The sequence below is a fragment of the Nomascus leucogenys genome, chromosome 22a, assembly GCF_006542625.1.
Source record: "Nomascus leucogenys isolate Asia chromosome 22a, Asia_NLE_v1, whole genome shotgun sequence".
In the NCBI taxonomy this organism is placed as follows: domain Eukaryota; kingdom Metazoa; phylum Chordata; class Mammalia; order Primates; family Hylobatidae; genus Nomascus; species Nomascus leucogenys.
Genome location: NC_044402.1, coordinates 49,604,772 through 49,625,291, shown reverse-complemented (window position 1 = coordinate 49,625,291; position 20,520 = coordinate 49,604,772). Strand labels below are relative to the sequence as shown.

The window sequence follows — 20,520 nt, the reverse complement described above, 5'->3', positions numbered from 1 at the left end:
CAGTATCTTACCTTTGATGCTATAATGAACCAAGATATGGAAGACTAAAACTAGACTTGTACTTCTGTAACACTTGTATGCTGCAACATTTGGCATAGGGATGATGGCAGATCTGATGCTGAAAGCAACCTTAAAACATCATCAACTTTATTGTTTATCAACACCCTGACATATGTTGCTGTGAATGCCAAACATTAAGTCTTCTTTTTCTTTTATAGTCTTAAAAACCACAAAATATGCACACACTTAGGATTCTCTTAAGGCTTGGCATAGCTAATTTTTCTAATTGTATTGCCAGTACTTCGTATCTCTTTCTCCTATTTACCTTAAATATATTGAGTCTCACAACCTCAGCATTGAGGATTTTGGGCCAGATAATTCTTTGTTGTGGGGCGGGGATGGGCAGGGGCGGGGCGATGCAGGGGGTGAGGTGCTGTCCTGTGCAAACATGATGCTTAGCAGCATCCCCAGCTTCTACCTACTAGATGCCAGTAGCATCCCAGCTGCCCACCAATGGTATGACCAAAAATGTCCCCAAACATTGCCAAATTTCTCCCAAAGAGAACCACTAATCTCATACACAAAAGCCTATTCTCAAGCATTTTTGGAATTATAACCTTAACACAATAGTCTTTAGTGCTTCTTATTTTCTTTCTTGACCAATAAGGCTGGCCAAATGGAGAGCTTCAGCTTTTCACACATAATTTCCTAAAGTTGAATTTTTTTGGCCTTACTCTTAGGTAGAGGCAGATCCTGATATACTATGCTAGCATACCAAAATAGGTCTGTACATTTTTGAGCACCCAAAGTGGTAAGAGACATTCTTGAAAACAGCTTAAAAATTTCTGTAGATACCACCACAAATAATCCACACAATACTTCAACAAGCATTTATTAAACGCCTACTATGTGCTCAGCACTATACTAGGCACTCGGGGGTGCAGAGATACAAATGTAAAAGTTATTATTCCTGCCCTCAAGGAGCTTACAATTTAATTTTGGAAATAAATACAAATATGAAACTATAACACAGAGTGCTAGAAAATAATTACAAAGCAACATATTAGTAAGTACATGGACCACAGTACAAACTCAAAAGATAAGTGCTGAGGCAGCACAGAATGAGGGAGGTCATCGCATGAGGTGATGTCAATCAGGGAGAGCTCACTCAGAAGATATAAAGGAAGATAGGCTTTGAAGGGAGTGATGAACATGAGCTGGGACCAAAGAGCAATCTAAGCAAAAAGAATAGCATGAGAAAGGCACAGAGGCAAGAGCTTGTAAGACATCAGTAGAAGGCTGTAGGAAGTTTGAATCTGTTGAATCAAGGTGAATATGCTAGAGAGTAATGAAGGGTGATGAATATTAGGCATAGAGGTAATGGAGAATTTGGAACACCACTGCTCCATAGGAATTATCTACTGGGTGTTACTTAGTGAAAATGAAATTTTACAATAGAGATATTGTAAAAATGGGTGTTTGAGGAGGATCGCCTTGGAAAAATTATCTACTGGGTGTTAGTGAAAATGAAAATTTTACAATACAGATATTGTAAAAATGGAGTTTGAGGAGGACCACCTTGGAAACTATACAGGATGGGGATCCTGGGAGCAAGGAAATTGGAAAAAAAAGAATTACAGTAACCTGGGCCTCAGATCTACATGAAAAGCTATAATGGGATGAGAGAAATGGGAGATCAAGCCTCAAGGAGAAAACTGACTAAAAACTGGAATGACAGCAAGTTTTTGGACATGGAGAATGGAGAGCAGAAAAAGATAACTCCAAGGCTGGGGTAAAAATATAAAGGTGGTGACACTTTTCAGGGCAAAGGAATTAGGCAATGAGGCCTGTTTAAAAAGAAAATGGGGGCTGGGGATATATGGTGATGAATTCTGTTTTCAAATATCGAGTTGTACAGGTACCTGTGGAAAATTCCAAAAGTCACAAACTGACCCACAGGGTGGGAAAAATGAAGTCATTCGAATACAAATAGTAGGTATAAACAATCAAAATGGATAAATAGGAGTATAGAAAATGAAGTGAATAAAAGACAGGCAGGGAGATTATTCTCAGTGGAGAAGAGGAGAAGGGGGAGTGGGTGGAAAGATCAGCTAAAAAAAGAAAGCCAGATATTAGAGAAAAAGGATCCCACAAGCCAAAGGAGGGAGAATTCAACAATATAAAATACAAATTAGATCAAAAAGGACAAGAAATAATAATAAAAAAAGGCCTTATTATTTGTCCACTGGTGAGTCTAAGCACATTTCACTGGAATGCTAAGTATGAAAGCCAGTAAGAAGTTTTAAGAACAGATTAATGAAAAAGGGGGGTTGAAAAATCGAAGATACGCTTGAAAAGCCATGAACAATAGAGGAGAAATAGAATGGTAGTTGGAAATGGACAATGAGGTTGAAAGCATTTCACATTTTATGCTGTAGATGAACTTACTATTGTCATCCTAACTGACCATCTGCCTGGCCTGGTACATGGATATTTCATTTCCCTCCACAATTCTACTTTCCCTTTGGCAGTTTAGAGAAAAATATATTTGAATTTATTATTGCTTTATCCTCCCAGTTACTGTGTTAAATATGTTTTATTTGCACAATTTAGCTTTGTAGTACTACAAAGCATCAACACTTAAAAATGATATAATTATAACCCCAAAGGGCATTTTCCACCCATTTTCCAGTAATTGTAATGTATTTGCACTCTAGTGCATATTCTTTTCCCCAGTACCTCTCATGACAAGCACTACATATTTTTAAAAAGCTGGCTAGAATTACCACGTTCATTATACACAGCAGAGCACAGTAGTCAGGAGCACAGGCTCTAGAATCAAACTGTGTGGGTCAGAATCAGTTTTATCACATACTGGCTGGGTGATATTGGTCAGCTCACTCAACTAAGCCTCCATTTCCTCATCTATAAAATGGGGGATAAATAATATCTATTGATATGGTTTGGCTGTGTCCCATCCAAATCTCATCTTGAATTGTAGCTCCCACAATTCCCACGTGTCGTGGGTGGGACCAAGTGGGAGGTAATTGAATTACGGGGGCAGAACTTTCCTGTGCTGTTCTTGTGATAGTGAATAAGTCTCACAAGATCGGACGGTTTTATAAAGAGTTCCCCTGCACAAGTTCTCTCTTTGCCTGCTGCCATCCATGTATAAGACATGATTTGTTCCTCCTTGCCTTCCACCATGATTGTGAGGCGTCCCCAGCCATGTGGAACTGTGAGTCCATTAAACCTCTTTCCTTTATAAATTACCCAATGTCAGGTATGTCTTTAATAGCAGCATGAGAACAGACTAATACATTTATCATGAGCCTGAGAAAGGCATAACAGGGTTGGGCACACAGTAAGTGCTCAATAAATGTAGGCTATTATTATTTGGAGACTCAGAACCAAGAGTAAAGTTAACTGCTCTGTTTGGGAATCAACCACCATATTCTAGCACTGCACCTTGCTCCATGGAGAACATCTCTGAAACCTAACACGCCTCTCCCAGGGCTATGTTGGATGGCATTAGAGTTATGAAAGAACCACCTTATCATGTCAGTTCCTAAACTGAGAAGCTTAGGATGGGAGGAGAAAGTACTGATGAACAGTTCATTTCAGATGAACATAAAGATAGAATCTATAGGATAAAGGAGCTTAATGAATGCCATTCACAGTTAAGAGCTCAAAATGTCATACAGCCTAGTCAATAATATTCTATGCTAAGAGTGTGAACTTGAGACAAAGAATGATTTCTAGTGATGTCCTCAAAGAATCCACAGCCTTTTTCTATTGTCTTATACCATTTGGCTAATTCTATATATGTGCTGTATCAGCTTTGATAATTCTTTCAAGACACAGTCTTTTCTCACACCCAATATAACACTAATTTTTTTAGTCATATTATTTGCTCCAAATTTATGCCACATGCTTAGTAATTCTGAGATTTAAGTAATCGGGCTACATATTACTCTGAATACTGACACATAAAGAGACTTTAGCTAGTACATCTGTACACATTTCAATGTGTTGCTCTGGTCTATGGCCATACCACCCTGAATGCACCCAATCTTGTTAATATGTTGCATTGCTAAAAGGGCTTTTTATTGGAATAGAAGAGAAGCGTTCTTCTAAAGTGTACGGCAGGTGTGTGTGTGTGTATATATACACATGTGTACACACATGTATTTTCCCTCTGACAATGCACCCATCATATGTAGTATTTGCATACAAGGTAGTACTGGCCCCAGGAACAATCAGTATCTTACAGAGGTTAAGGCACAACTGAAACAGAGAGCGAAGATCTAGATACAACCAGATTTACTTGTTTCTGGTTTCTTAAAATTTCAAGTACAAAGGAACTAGGAATGGTAACTTATAAATCAAAAAAAAAAGAAACAAGAGAAGGGAGGATAAGAAAATAAAGGATAATGAAAAGGACTGTTGGAAACCAATATGACAAGTGATGGGTGTCTTCATTCACCAATGGCTCAGTGAAATTGAAGTAGATAATTCTGATGTTGTTAGTGGTCAAAGTGGGCCATAGAGAGGCAGAGAAGGAATGTTATAGGGAAAGAATTTATGATCCAAAAGGTGGTCCTCTATGAGATAAGACTTTGATTGCTTTTTTTGACCCATCAATCATAAAATGATTGTTATTTCTTTTCAGGATAGTCACAGTGTGAAATTATGAAGCTTTCATCAGAACCTATATAATTTTTTTTCTGAATAGGCTTCATGTAATCAATTTTAAGTTTAAAGGTTAATTTTGGAAGGCCCAAAATTACTCAGTTCCAACTCTGGTGAATAAGTGGCTACTCAAATGGTAAAACTAAAGTGTAAGAGTAATAGAGGGTTTTCTCATATGGTTTATTAAATGGGAATTCTAAGAGTGTTCCAAATATTTGGAAGAATATAGTAGTAGTATGGAATAATAGTACTTGGGAATAACAAGTGACAACCCACATTGGATGCGTAAGTCTGGCATGTTACTTTAAACCAGTCTCATTACTTTATATAGTATTCCTTGGTATAACAAAAGCCTCAAAGATGAAATATAGTGCCTGGTGATACTGAGTTTAATATACATCTTTGTTGGTAGATTACAGACATCGATTACAGATGGAGTGCACCAGAGTTCAAAAGAATGAAAACCTGTGAGGTAAGCTATTAGATTACCACTGTGGATATTAAAGTCATATAAACTAATGGCAAGAAACAGATGGAGAATAACGAGTGAGGTGCTGAGGCCATCTAAAGAGGTGGGTGCAAGGTAATGATAGGAGTGACAGACCATCTAGTCAGGGATTGCACAGGCTGATAAGAACCTGAGAAAGCAGTACTGTAATGGGCCAAAAAGGATGAGTATACATTCTTTGTAAGGTTTTTATCTTCCTAAAGCATCTTTGTCTCCTTCTCCTACCTGATGCCATAACTAGGATAGTGCAAACTATTTGGACCACAGTGTACAGTGGGGAGGTGGAAGGAGAGTCAGAAGTCACCAAAATGTATAACTATCCAAGCTCAAGAGCAGCTGGGCTGAGTCTCCACTCACCTCTTTCTCTGTATTACTCCCATAACCGTCACTAATGTGTCCACTTTCTTTGCTGACACAGGTACTGGGACTGGGGGTGGTGAAGGATATGTACAGATGCTCAATGACTCAATGGAGTCAGTGAAGGTGATACATGAAGAAAAATGCTGGAGTGCTGTTAAAAATATAGCATTCTGAGTTTGTATGGGAATACAAATTTCCACTGACTAGAAGGAATATTAGAATTAAAAAATGCACACTTAAGCATAAATACGTTAAGTGTCTGTAAAATTTTCCTAGAAAGCTACATACAAATGTAAGTTTCACACAGAAGCTACTTCTGACTCTACAGCAGCTTCTTAGATCAGATTAGGAATACAAGGGCACCTTCAAGGGAATAAATGGGAGAGTGGGGATCACAGGAGATGGGAAGAAGCACAGGAACTAGGAGTAGCCAGCCTCTCTCAAACCTATAGCTATTCACCCAAAAGACAAAGTTAAGCTCCTCAGGCCATGACAAGCAACTTGCTCTAATGCTATTTTAAATTTCTAAAGGATACATTAGGTCATCAGGAGCTCCATCAGATACTTTGAAAGACAGTCAAGCTAATCAACCTTCACCAAGGCACTGGGCCCAAATTACTAAAGAGCTATCCTAACTTTGCCACCACTATAGATTCTGACACTAAAATTGTGATGACCTTCTGCCTTTTAGTATACTGAAAGACCTCTCACCAGTGTGTGGTTTCTCTAATGCTGAATGATGCTCAAACTGTAACTGAAGTTGTTCCTAAATGCCTATGGATTCAGATTTTTCACCACTGTGGATTCTCTGATGTCGAATAAGACTCGACCTCTGAATAAAGGCTTTCCCACACTCATTACATTGGTAGGGCTTCTCCCCTGTGTGAATTCTCAGGTGTTGAATGAGACCAGTGTTCCCATTGAAAGCTTTCCCACATTCTTTACATTTATAGGGTCTTTCTCCAGTGTGGATTCTCTGATGTTCAATAAGGCCTGACTTCTGACTGAAGGCCCTCCCACACTCATTGCATTTGTAGGGTTTCTCCCCAGTGTGGCTCCTCTGATGACCAATAAGATGTGAGCTCCGCCTGAAGGTTTTCCCACACTCATCACACTCATAGGGCTTCTCCCCAGTGTGGATTCTCTGATGTCCAATGAGGTGTGAGCTATGACTGAAAGCTTTCCCACACTCATTACATTCATAGGGTCTCTCCCCACTGTGGATTCTCTGGTGCAGAATAAGGCCCGCACTCTGACTGAAAGCCTTCCCACACTGATTGCACTGATATGGCTTCTCCCCAGTGTGGATTCTCTGGTGCAGAATCAGGCCTGTGTTCTGACTGAAGGCTTTGCCACACTCCTTACAGTGATAGCGTTTTACTTTGTTGTGGATATCCTGATGTGAAAGAAGGGCCGACCTGTAACTGAAGGCTTTACCACACACATTACACTGATAGGGTTTCTCCCCAGTGTGGATTCTCCAGTGGCGAACAAGGCCTGAGCTCTGAGCAAAGCTTTTCCCACATTCATCACATTTATGTCGTCTCTCTTGTGTGGGATTTCCCCGCTGCCTCTCTAATCTGCCTAGAAGGTCTTGGGCTTCTCCATGCTCAAGACCCCCAATAACATCCCCGTTGCATTTGGCAGCTGTCTCTCCACGTGGTTGGATTCCAGTAGATATTACCTGTTTTGAAGCTAATTCCCTGTTCTCATTCCTGGTCTCACCACCTGAAATAAAAATGTAATAAATAAACATCAAGCCAATGTCACATCCTATTCTTTATGCTAGGAGAAAGGAACTGAAGATAGGGGAAAAGGAAAGTACACATGAACAGCTATAAGTAAACACAAAACTTCTGTCTCCAAAATAGCTTCTTAATAGTGACCTTGCTTAATATGAGCTAGTCAACTGGGAAAGAGGTACCATTAAAAAAAGAGAGTTAATTGGAAGGGGAACTAAAGTCAGGAAAGGATGAACTGAGGTGAGGTGAAAGTTGGGGAGAGGAACATGGAACTACTAAAAGAACTAATGAGCAGGACAGAAATGGGAAAATGCCCAAACAGTCATCAAAAGGGAGGAGATACAATTAATTTCTGTGAGAAAAATATATGTAGGAATCCCATGACAACTTGGAGAAGAAATGTATGAACTCAGAGAGCACCTGTGAGATGTCAATTTCCAACTGGCAAACACGCCAGTACCCTGGTACAAAATGTAAGGAAGTTCTGGACAGGAGAACAGAAGTTTCATGTAAGATTTCAAGAAATCTCAACATTATATCCCTCTGTTGGATCCTGAGTCTAAACTTAACTATGTCTTTCAGAAAGGCTGTAGCTACTATACACATAAACAACAAACAAACAAAAAATCTAAAATGACAATAATAACCACAGCTTTCCTTACCCAGGGAGAACACGTTTCTGAAATTTTCTGGCCTGTTATCTCTATTCAGATCCTTCTGTGATGGATCAAGAAGCCACTCCTCTCGAATAAGGGACACAGCCATGTCTTCAATCTTCTCCAAAGTCTGAAACAAAACAAGATCCCCATTTGGGGACTGGGACTGTTCCACAGCTCAAACCTATGGAGCCTGAGATCCACCAGTATTGGAAGAGGATTACAACTTGGGAATGTACTATGTAAAGGGATCTGAACAGCTAGGAAGAAGAGGAAAATGCATGATATTTACTGGGGGAAATTCAGGATCAATCTGTCCCTAGGCAAAAGAATTTTGGGGACAAGTTTTTGGGTAGGTACTGCTACAAACTAGACAGTCAAGATATAGGGCAGATGCCACAAACACTGACAAGCACAGCTATGGGGTTTCAGTGAGAAGGAGCACAACTCACCTGGAACCCTGCTGTGAGAAGTGTAGCTGTCATTTCCTGGTCTCCAGAACTTCCTTTCTGGGAACGAGTAGGACTCTGGGAAGTAGACATGGCTGAGAGGAGAAAAGAGCTATGAATGAGACCAGCCCTGTTCTGTGATTGTGGGAGCTGGCACTCACCCATTCCAAATTATTTGTATTTCAGCAGATATACATGTACGCCAAAGATTTTGCACATGAAGTGCTGATATCTTGGATTCTGGGGCCATATCTATGGTTGCCCCACAAAACATATGCACCCCGATGTCCCTGAAGTCAGACTGAAGTTACACTCAAAAATAGAAAGTATACTGGTTTCCTAACAGGAATCACTTTTCAATTTCTTCTCTACCATCAAAACTACTTCTATCTTTGGGGCTGTATACAGTATTTCCTTAGGTCCTGATCTCTTGGCAAACCAAATATCAGAATCAACCAGTCTCTATTAATTCATTACCTTTCTGAAATGTCTACTATGGCTTCCAGTATTTGCTTTTTATAGATATCAAACAGCTTATTATTAAAATATAGATTACTGTATCTCAGGCAACAAGCTTTAAGACTTTAGACAAGAATTATTAAGTGTTTTAATGCTTCTTTAGAAATATTAAAAATTCACATTTATAAACTACTCTAAATCACACAAATGAAAAAATATGAAATGCAGGGGAAGATGAGACTGGAACATCTCATTCTGCAATAAAGTAAAAAAATTCCCAAAAAACAATGGGAAAATGTCAAGAGGACACAAGAGCCAGACTGAAGGGGCCTTCTATGGCCAAATCGGAGATGATTTAGCAAAATAAAGACAGTGGCCGAGCACAGTGGCTCATGCCTGTAATCCCAGCACTTTGGGAGGCTGAAGTGGGCAGATCGCTTGAGGCTAGGAGTTCAAGACCAGCCTGGCCAACATAGTGAAACCTCATCTCTACAAAAATACAAAAATTAGCCAGGCATGGTGGTGTGCGCCTGTAATCCCAGCTACTGGGGAAGCTAAGGATTAAGAATCGCTGGAACCCGGGAGGCAGAGGCTGCAGTGAGCTGAGATTGTGCCACTGTACTCCAGCCTGGATGACAGAGTGAGACTCTGTCTCAAAGACAAAACAAAAACAAAATAAAGACAGTAACAGAATATTTATGGAATAAATACGAATTTGAGTCCATACTGATAAATAAAAAATAATAAAATTGGGAGAAGGGAGCACTCTCATTTACAATAAAGAAATGTAGAAGGAATGACAGAGTTAGAAAATCACTATTTCATAACCATTCTAGTAATCACTAAGTCAGTCAAGAAGCACCAATGAATACTAAAACTAGTGTTTTAGCAACAAAAGTTTAATGAGGACTAAGATATTTAAATACACTCAAGAGTATCTTCCACAAATTACTTATTAGTTACAAAGGGAAAAATAGTAACTATACAATGATTAACCCTGCAAGAATAACCTTAACCAAGTCATCAAAGATACCACCACCAATAATAGGACAAATTCCTGTTGTACCCCTAAGAAGGAGTACAACATCTCTTGTTAAGATTTAGGTTGTGTATCCTTGGCAGGGTGAGGTGTTCCTGCCAAATATATATGATCTCAGTGTAAACATGATCAAACATCATGCAAATCCAAACTGCAGCCATTCTACAAAATAACACACCTGTACTCTTTAAAGAAAAAAAGAAAGGTTGAGGAACTATTCCAAATTGAAGGAGACTAAACAGCCATGACAACCGACCACAAAGTGTGAAGCCAGACTAGACTCTGAACCAGAAAGAATATAATTGGGGCAACTGTCAAAATATGAACTGTGGCCTAGGTTAGTATTGTAGCAATACTACATGTCTTAATTGTGATAAATTTAGGAATTTATTTAAGTTACCTAAGAAATGCTCTTGTCTGAGGAAATACATACTGAAATACTTCCAAATAAAGTGGCATGACAATACCAGTATAACCTCAAAAACGGTTGTAAATGTACTGGGGTAACAGAAATATGTAAATACATAAAAAATAGGCAAATTATTTAATTTGTTCATGAGTTTACCACTAGAAAGAATAATCTATATTTGAAGCCTAAACATTTAAACACAGACATTGGGACTGGTCTGTAAACAGGATTTTAGTTCCTGGTTCTTTAGGAACTAAATAGGTATCCCAAATGGACTTTTATTTCTACCTCCCCCCCTTATCATCAATGAAATCTGGCTACTCACCTATCTCTTGTGACTCTTGGGGCACTGGAGATTTATGTAGGGTTGCCTCAGATTGGAGCTGAGTATTTGGAGGCTCTGGTGCAGATGCTGAATGTACTACCTCCTCCCAGAGTACCCTACGTCCATGTATGCGAGCTGAGACCTGGAAACAACAGACAGTTGGATGATAAGGAATCCCTTTGCGAAATGTAATGAACAATGAAAGAGGACCACGAACACATCTACAGGGATATATGCTTGGGGAAGGAAGCAGCAGAATCTCCCTCACTTCTTAGGGACAGTAAGGAACACAAATAAGTAGATGAGCACAGAAAGGAAGGCATCATTTTCGCTTAGTACTAAAGGAAAAGATTTCTGCTGATGCCTTCCCTATCACACAGAACACCAATATTTTGTGCTCCTAAGGCAGAGGAAGGAGGAAAATGACGAACTTAAAGCAGTGCTATGCAGTAGAAAAATCTTTTAATAAGGAACTAGAAAGCCTGATTTCTGGTCTCAAATTTACCTTTAATTATTTGGATGCCCCTGAAAAATTAACTTAAGCTTTCTATGCATCAAGTTCCCATCCGGCAAACAAGAACAATACAGCTGTAGGGATGTTATGATGACAAAAGAAAAAAATGGATTTATATCCTTTACAAAAGTAAAAAGAACTCTACAAATCATACTACACTAAAACTATTTTCATCCTTATCCAACAGAAACTGATGCTAAGCATCTGCTCTCCCACTGTGATGCCTATGTCCCTCTACCAAGCTTCCAGGACTCCCACAGTCACAGCACGCACACCTCCTTCTACTTACTGGTCGTCCTAGTATATCAATCTGCCTTTCCAAATCCTCTAATAGGGTCACCACCTCCTCTCCGTTCTCTAGCTGATGTTCCTTAACCAGAGTCTGGAGCTCCTCAGGTAGGATGGTCAAGAACTGCTCCAGCACCAGCAGCTCCAGGATCTGCTCCTTGGTGTTCAAATCTGGCCTCAGCCACTGATGGCAAAGTGCCCGTAGTTGGATCAGAGCTTCTCGGGGTCCTAGTGTCTCCTGGTAGCATAACTGCCTGAAGCGCAGGCGGAACAGTTCTTGGCCAGGAGGGTTATTTTCATGCAGACTAGATTCCTGGTCCCAACCATGATCCTCCTCTACCTTGACGATTACAAGATCCTCTTCAGGAGTCTGGTCTGGTGGGGATGGGGCTGAAGGCTTTCTTGATTCTTCAGCCATTAGAGCCTGAAAAGCTCAGGAAGTTCGTTTCCACTACCTTCTTTATCTTCTTAAGAGAAGACTCTTCTGATGGCCTCTTTCTAAGGGTACTTCTTTATGAAGAAAATATGATAGTGTTAAGGCAAGTCAAAAGTCACTGTAACTTACTATGGTATCTTAACAAGTTCCTTAGCATGACATGGACTTCATGGCTTGGCCAATTAAATGATCCTCCCCACTGTTCCAGAAATAACTTCTTACTTCCTTAACTTTCTGCCATGCCAGTCATGCTAAACCCATCCATAGAAAAACCCTTCCTTCTGCTTTCATCACCATGTTTGGGGATGTGGAACATGGCTAAGCAAAGTCAGGAAACCATGTAGACTGAGTCTAGTTGAAATTTTGTGTTTAATCTCAGCTGGCCTTCAGGGCTGCTCATTTAACCCCTTTCAGTCTTCAATACACCAGCTGTACTAACCTGGTTCTACACACTTCAGCTCTCAACCTTTCCCTTACTTTTAACAGATGAGACTAATTTCTATATAATCTAATTCAAGGTAATGTCAAAAACTTTCCTAACACTTTGCTCTTCTCTACCTAACATTCCTTATCCTACCTGTGCCCCTCATCTTTCCTCCTATCTCAAGGCTAACTTCCCCTACTATGGACATGACCTCCAACTCAGAAACTCTCTATGGAGCACTCCAAGGAACCTGGATGCCCTATCGACACCTACAACCCAAAAGTCTACTCCCACACTCAGAAGGCTACATACTATATGATTTTATTTATGTGAGATTCCGGAGTGGGAATGTTTAAATGTTTATCCATTTCCCAGTTGAACAATATCTGAGTTGTTTTCGTTTTTTATCACTATGAATAAAGCCACTATGAACATCTGCATGAGTTTTGGTGTGAATATAGTTTTCATTTTATTTGGGCAAATATTCAGAGGTAAAATTGCTGTGTCATAAAATACATATATGTATAACTTTATAAGAAACTGCAAAACTTTTCCAAAGCACTCTGCATTCCACTACCTGTATATGAGAATTGCAGTTGCTCACCAATCTGACTAGCACTTGATATTGTTTTTGTTTTTAATTTTAGATATTCTAATAGGTGTATGTGTAGTGGCAACTCATTATGGTTTTAATATCTCATATGGCTTTAGTATGCATTTCTCTACTGACTAATAATGCTGAGCATCTTTTTATGTGCTTGTTTAACATCGATATATCTTCTTTAGTGAAGTATTTGTTCAAAACTTTTGCCCATTTTTTAATTTAGTTATTTTAAAATTAAGTTTTGAGTTTCTTATATATGCCGGACACAAGTCCTTTATGAGATATGTAATTTGCAAGTATTCCCTCTTTTTCATTCTTTTCATAGGGACTTTTGAAGAAAAAAAGTTCATTTTTTTAATTGACTGTGCTTTTGATGTCATATCTAAGAAATATTTGCTTAATCCAAGGTCACAAATATTTTCTCCTGTTTTTTACTAAAAGTTTTATAGTTTTAGGTTTTACATTTAGGCCTATGATCCATTTTGAGTTAATTTTTGTATAGAATTTGAGGTATGGATGGAGGTTCATTTTAAGGATTCTCCTTTATCTACTTAACTGTCTTTGTATATTTGTCAAATATCAGTTCACTATATGTACGTATATATAAGGGTCTATTTCTGGAATCTCTATTCTGTTTATTGACCTATACATCTATTCTTTCACCAATACAGAATAGTCTTGATTGTGTGACTTTTAAAATCTTGAAATCAAGTAGGTGAGTCTTGCAACTTTGTTGTTCGTTTTCAAAATTATTTTCACTTTTCTAGTTCTGTTGTCTTTTGATACACATTTTAGAATCAGTGTATTAATTTCTACAAAAAATTATTGAATTGGATTTGTATTGAATCCATAGCTCATTTTAGGGACAACTGATATCTCAATAATAGTGAGTTTTCCATTCCATGAACACAATGTGTCTCTCCGTTGAAGTCTTCTTTGACTTCTTTCATCAGTACCGACACTACTTCTTAAAGGACAAGATAAAATACTGCTGCCTTTAAAAATCCTTTCCTGGTGACTCCAACTGGAAATTATTTTCCTCTCATTCTATACCTCTGTTATTTAAATGTATATTGCTTTAATGTTACTTTTCCCATAACTGTATATTTATTAGTTCCAAAGGAATTCTGACTTTATAACTTAATTGTATTTTCCCCATGGGCAAAGGTCCATATCTTTATCTTATTGATAGAATCGAAGAACATTAGCCATATTTGCAATAGCAAACACAGAACATGTTTATATTTCTTGTAAGAGTGAGATTTAGAAACAAGACCTGATATCCAAAAAAAGTTCAATTTCATGATCCTATTTCTTTGTGAAATATATGTCTATGGTTTCCATCCTTGGTATAGACATCACCCCTTGCCTAGAATTGCAATGGTAACTTTGGTTATGCTTTTTTCCCATTCATGTTCCACAATATTGCCTACTGTGGGTTGAAATGTATCCCCCAAAAAGACATGCGGACGTTCTAACCTCTAGTACCTGTGGATGTGACCTTATTTGGAAATAGGGGCTTTGCAGATGTAATCAAGTTAAGATGAAGTTATACTGGAATGGGTAGGCCATTAAACCACTATGACTGGCACACTTTTAAAAGGAGAAAAGACACAGAGAGACAGACTCTGAGAAAGGAGAAGGTCATGTGAAGACACAGACACACAGATGAATGAGAGCTAAGTGACTACAGAAGCAGAGATGGAGCTATGCAGCTGCAAGCCAAGGAATGCCAAAGTTTTTCAGTGACAACAAGGAGCTAGAAGAGCATGGCTCTGGCGACACCCTGATTTTGGACATCTAGCCTTCCTAACTATGAGACAGTAAGTGTCTATTCTATTAAACTACCAGGTTTATGATACTTTTTTTTTTTTACAGTAGCCCTATATTGCCAGAGAGATTTTTTAAAAACATGTAATATGACTAATATGACTCACCTCCTGAAAATATTTCAATAGGGACCAAATTTTTTAGCATGGTATGCAAGGCCCTTTATGAATGTAAACCTGGCTGGCTGTATCTACTTTAAACTCACTTACATAAAGCCTTTCTGGGCTGTGGCTTTCTCATACTTCCATCCTACTACAGAGTTCTTTACTCTAGCTCAGTGGTTCAAAATTGATGGCATTATTGTCCTTACCCCCATCCCAGGGACCTTTCATAATGTCTGTAAATATTTTTGTTGTCACAACTTGGGGGGAAGGGGCGATACTATTATCTCGTACATAGAGGCCAGGGATCCTACAATGCTCAACACAGCCCCCATCACAAAGAATTATTTGGCCCAAAGTGTCAATGCCAAGGTTGATAAATCTTGGTCCAGCTAAAACCATTCAACTCTTTTTTTTTTGTTTGAGACAGAGTCTCGCTCTGTTGCCTAGGCTGGAGTGCAGTGGTGCAATCTCGGCTCACTGCAACCTCCGCCTCCCGGGTTCACGCCATTCTCCTGCCTCAGCCTCCCGAGTAGCTGGGACTACAGGCGCCCACCACCACACCCGGCTAATTTTTTGTATTTTTAGTAGAGATGGGGTTTCACCGTGTTAGCCAGGATGGTCTTGATCTCCTGACCTCGTGATCTGCCCGCCTCGGCCTCCCAAAGTGCTGGGATTACAGGTGTAAGCCACGGCGCCCGGCCTAAAATCATTCAACTCTTAACTCTAATTTATCTATTACCTTTTTCATGAGTTCTTCTCTGTCATCCCCCTGCCATTTGTCATTCCTACCAAAGCATTTTTTACATGGTCCAAATATAGGACTTATCACATTGTGAGAATGTGGCCATGGCCTTATTGCAAATGTTTGTTGACAGAGGTGACCATTAATCTTTGTATTTCAGACAACACTGTAGAGAATGAAGAAGAGTGTAAGTAAAGGTAGCATACCCAAAACCAGTTGTCATGAGATGCTAACATCAAGATAAAACCAAAGACCTATAGTCCACAAAGAAGAGATAGGTACATAGGAAAAAAAATCAGATTACTATACATACAGTTCCCCTTACGGATCATCAAGGCAGTGCTTATCTTTTCAGTTTTTGGAGTTGTCGGGGGGGAGGGGGGTTGGTTTATAGACTCTTCAACCTAAAGAAAACACAGAACTTCCTTCCAGCAAAATGTCCACAGATCCAAAATTGTACACTCAATTTCGGCAGAGTTCACAGACTCAAAGGCCATCCAAGAGTGCCAGGAAGGTTAAAAACAAACAAACAAACAAACAAACAAATCCTACATAGAGAGTGTGTAGAGAAAAGAAAGGGAATTTGAAAATTATTTTTAAAGTTAGACAAGGCCGAGAACAACAGGGTGGAGAGTAAACTACAGATCAGAAGCACCAAGGAGCAAAAGATATGGTTAAATATATCAATTAACATTGGGGGTATAGTTCATTGATTATGACTTTACAGGAAAGTGGAGGAATTTGCTAGAATAGTGAGATTTGGGGGAAGAGTGAATTTGAGGAAGACGCTGAGATTTTGTTGAGAAAGGGTAATCAATTTGGTTTTGACAAATTGTTTTTGTTTGAATAAATTATCTATAATTTTAAGATAATTTATTTTAAAATGGTCTTAGCTAATTTTAAAATAATTTTTCAAATCAAAACAAACTCTTAAATTTTCTTAAAATAACTACTTATGGTTTAATGTTAAAAACTTAAAGGTCAATACATGGGACATAAATTCTGTTTAGAATGTGATGTTATATAGTGGTAGTCTTACCATGTTTTCTTATAAATTTCCTTAAAGCCAAGGTTCATTTTTAACTACTGAACAACTGGCCATCTATTACTGAGCAATCCTCATCCATAATGGCTATAAAATACTATTATTATTATTTAGGGACAGGGTCTCACTATGTTGCTCAGGCTTGAGTGCAGTGTCTATTCACAGGTGCAATCACACTACTTACCAGTACAGGAGGCTATAAAATATTTTAATGTGAAGTGCGCTGCATTCAAGAACTTTATATTGTTGATGTGGTCTTAAAAAGTCTCAATAGTGACACTGATGAAAACCAGCTAATTATCAGGTTTGTTCATTTTTTATACCAAATCAGCCAACAAGTCTTGCCCATTGCCCATCTTGATTATTCTATTTAGTGGCTAATTTTCCTTTTTTTTAAGTCTCTTCCCTCTCTAATCAGCTAGTTTTTGAGAATTACAACCTATAAATAACTGAGTGCAAAATTACTCCACTATGTACCTTCCTCTCAGTTTTGTGCGTACATGCCTGTATTAAGTTGGTGAGCACTGTGTGGATATAGGCTGATTTTTACATAGTCTCCTTAAAGAACACCTAGTCAAGTTTGAGTTTAAAAGGCAATCTTTAAAGCTTCCTCTGAATTTTAAATGCTATAATCCTGTGAGATGCTGAAGGCACAACTCAATTTTAACAGCATTATTTTTTCAATAGCTGTAGAAGGAATGTATTCTTCCTTCAGACTATGTCTAATTTGAGAAATGTTTGGGAACAGAAAACAAAACAAAAAAGACATTTTCCAGGATTTAAAATCCAAGAAAAAGTAGGTGAAGCCAATACTATGCTTTGTTATCTCAAATTGCATTAGCTGAAAGTTTTAATTAACATCTATCACATTTTACATTTAAACACAACAGAAATTCAAACCATGTATGTATTTGCTAAAACAATGATTGCTACGTAAATATACTCAACGGAACTAACAAACAACAGAAATATGTTTTTAAAGGTGGTGGTGGCAGTCAAAGTAGCCTGACAAAAATTACTCACGACTAACCAGAGTTTTGGAAATGGGGCCCTCCCAGAGTTCCTCGTTGGCTAACTTCAGTTTGCTTTAACAAATGAAATAGGCATTCTGATAATGTTGAATTCTGAATTACCCTGAAATTAAAAAAAAAAAAAACTTTCGTACAATTATCTAGTCAACACACCACTAGTTTCTGAATACATTAAAGAAAGAAGAGTAACAGCAAAAATTGGTTTCCGTGGATAAATGGGGCTTCCAAAAGCAAAATATGTCTTTTTTAAAAACTGAGAATTTTGTTGTGACCTAAACGCAAAATAGCGCTAAGTGAAAACAATTCAGACCCTGGAAATAGTTGGATAAAAAATAATATGGGGGGGGGCAGTTCCCCATTTTAAGATAAACACGATCGACTACAAAAACATACCACAAAACGATTATCTATGAAGAAATAGCTTCATAAAAGGTTCCCTCGCAAAAAGTTCGAGGGCAATTCGTGGGGACGTACTCTGCTTGCACCAGCAACTAAGGCATCAGAATCAGTCCGCGGCGCGGAACACCGCACAGGCCCCTCTCCGGACCCCTCAGGCCAGTCCTCAGCTGCGGCCTGGACCAGCCACAAAGCACCCACTTTCCTCCGGCCGAGCCCGACCGTACTCACTGTGAGTTGCAGCGGCGCCCCGTCGTGGGGAAGGGAGGCTGCAATGGATAAACAGACCCGGAGGAAGGTCGGGGAGTAAAGGCGATGAAAGCCGTACTCGGACCAGGCCCCTCCGGCCACTAACTTCCAAATCTGCGGAGGCACAACACCGGCCAGCAAGCATCTTGCCCCAAAGGCACTTCCGGAAGCTCTCTAGGAGTCCTGGAGGTCTTAAAGCTCTATGGTCGGCCGACTGAGGGTACCGGAGTACCACGCCCCTCACCTGCTGTGTGCTGTGCCTCGGGTTCCTCCCGCGTCTGCGTGCCTCAGGCTTGCGCGGTCGCTGGGGCAGTGAACGTGCTGGGGAATAGCCGACCTTGGTGGCCCCTCCGCCTTGTGTGCCCGTGCAGCTCCGCGCGCTCGCTGTCAATAGTAATGGTCCCCTGGGGGCAGATATCCGACGTGGGGAGCCTGGAGCTGTGAACAGGAGGCTGGGAAAGTGTTGGAGGAGGGCACTTCATGGATCCTTAGGATTCCAACTGGACTCGTGTTTGGCTCCGTTACATACCCTGTACTTTACCGTTCTCGATTCATAAATACATCCAGACCTCTCACATAGAGTACAAACTTCATGAGGAATTCCTGCTAATCGCAGTTCATAGTTTTGTGAAATCCCTATGGCATGGCACTTAGGAATAGCATATTTTATTAAGTATTCAAAAAAATCGTAATTAAATATATATTCTTTTTGGATCTTTACATATTTCCCACTCTTTCCTATCTTAATGAATTTCTATCGCTTACAGCATATGCTTTGCTGCTTAGCGGTTTTAATGCTAAACTTATGATGTAAGCTTGGGGAGTAGACCCTAGTTTTAATACCACAAGATTTGGGGATCAAATCTATGTTCATTCTTTTTTTGGTAGTCATTTTTTTTTTTTTTTGCCTTTTTTTTGAGACAGGGTCTCTATTGCAGAGTGTAGTGGTGTGATCATAGCTCACGGCAGCCTCAACCTTCTGGGCTCAAGCAATCTTCCCACCTCAGCCCCCCAAGTAGCTGGGACTACAGGTGTGCACCACCCTCAGCTTAAAAAAGAAAATTTGTAGAAACGGGGTAGGGGGGGGTCTCACTATGTTGCCCAGGCTGGTCTTGAACTCCTGGGCTCAAGTGATCCTCCTGCCTCAGTCTCCCAAAGTCCCGGGATTACAGGCATGAGCCACCACCCTGGCCCTATGTTCATTCTTTACAGACCTGTTGCATTAGAGCTTTTTAACTTTTGAGACTAATAGGATTTCAGGGGTGGAGGTTGTGGTAAGTGTTATTTTTTGTTGTTTAGGTCTCATGTATTTATTTCCTTCAGCACCTTTCCCAACCACCTATTTATTGAGTTCTCAGGGCTCCTCCAGTTTTCACCTTAATTTCCCTCTTTATCTGCTCCTGCTGGTAGCTGCCACCAACGTTACTATCCCTTCCCAATTACTAACTCCCCAATATTTTGTGCACTGACAAAGTCGTTTTGCTTTAAGTGTTTTGTCATCTAATTATCACATGAAAACAAGTAAATAATAGTAAACACTAGGAAGCTACAGTGATTCTGGACTCCTTCAAAGTACTTATTTTTGCTTTTTATTTCACAGCTGTTGCTTTCCACCTGGGATGGTAACTGGAAGTAACTGGTGACAGACTAGAACTCTACTTTCAGTTTCTTTTCTTACATTTAAAAAATAACTTTTTTGGCTGAGCGCGGTGGCTCATGCCTGTAATCCCAGCACTTTGTGAAGCCGCGGGAGGATCACCTGAGCTCAGGGGTTTAAGACCAGCCTGGCCAACATGGCAAAACCCCATCTCTGCAAAAAATACAAAAATTAGCCAGGCATGGTGGTGGGCTCCTGTAGTCCCAGCTACTCCAGAGGCTAAGGCAGGAGAATCGCATGAGCCTGGGAGGCAGAAGCTGCAGTGAGCTGAGATCCTGCCATTGCACTCCAGCCTGGGCAATAGAGCAAGACCCTGTCTCAACATAAATAAACAAATAAATAATTTTTTAAGTCTGAAGTTGTGCACATATGTAGTTGTACAAATTCAATGTGCACACAACTATGACTGCACATACTATGTACAAAGTTGTGTACACATAGGAAGTAAAACAGCATCATGCCATAGGCAGTTTTCTCAAACTGGACACACAGACACTGATTATAACAGATAAAATTGATAAATTTGACTTCAAAATTTTACATTTAAATTCTCATCAAAAT

General features: G+C 39.5%; 1 protein-coding gene across 4 annotated transcripts; it reads right to left on the bottom strand.

The window, feature by feature from the left end:
* Nucleotides 1–864: 864 nt before the first annotated feature.
* On the bottom strand, nucleotides 865–19,178 carry ZKSCAN8 (zinc finger with KRAB and SCAN domains 8). 4 transcript variants are annotated; one of them, XM_030802967.1, is made up of 6 exons: nucleotides 18,547–19,178; nucleotides 11,443–11,951; nucleotides 10,640–10,781; nucleotides 8,411–8,502; nucleotides 7,965–8,088; nucleotides 865–7,288 (listed from the first exon to the last, which is right to left on the bottom strand). In XM_030802967.1, the coding sequence occupies exons 2-6, from the start codon at nucleotides 11,857–11,859 to the stop codon at nucleotides 6,327–6,329; spliced, it is 1,737 nt and encodes a 578-aa protein (XP_030658827.1). In that variant the 5' UTR covers nucleotides 11,860–11,951; nucleotides 18,547–19,178; the 3' UTR covers nucleotides 865–6,326. The 4 variants fall into 4 exon arrangements, with proteins under 4 accessions (XP_030658827.1, XP_003272021.1, XP_030658828.1 ...); XM_003271973.3 differs by lacking the exon at nucleotides 18,547–19,178 and adding an exon at nucleotides 18,285–18,445; XM_030802968.1 differs by lacking the exon at nucleotides 18,547–19,178 and adding an exon at nucleotides 18,051–18,268.
* Nucleotides 19,179–20,520: the final 1,342 nt, after the last annotated feature.

Coding starts and splice junctions, on each gene's coding strand:
- ZKSCAN8 (XM_030802967.1), bottom strand. CDS start 11,859: ATGGCTGAAGAATCAAGAAAGCCTTCAGCCCCATCCCCACCAGACCAG. Junction 10,782..11,442: donor TTGATATACTAGGACGACCA/GTAAGTAGAAGG, acceptor TGTTGTTTCCAG/GTCTCAGCTCGCATACATGG. Junction 7,289..7,964: donor CAGAAACGTGTTCTCCCTGG/GTAAGGAAAGCT, acceptor TTTTTATTTCAG/GTGGTGAGACCAGGAATGAG.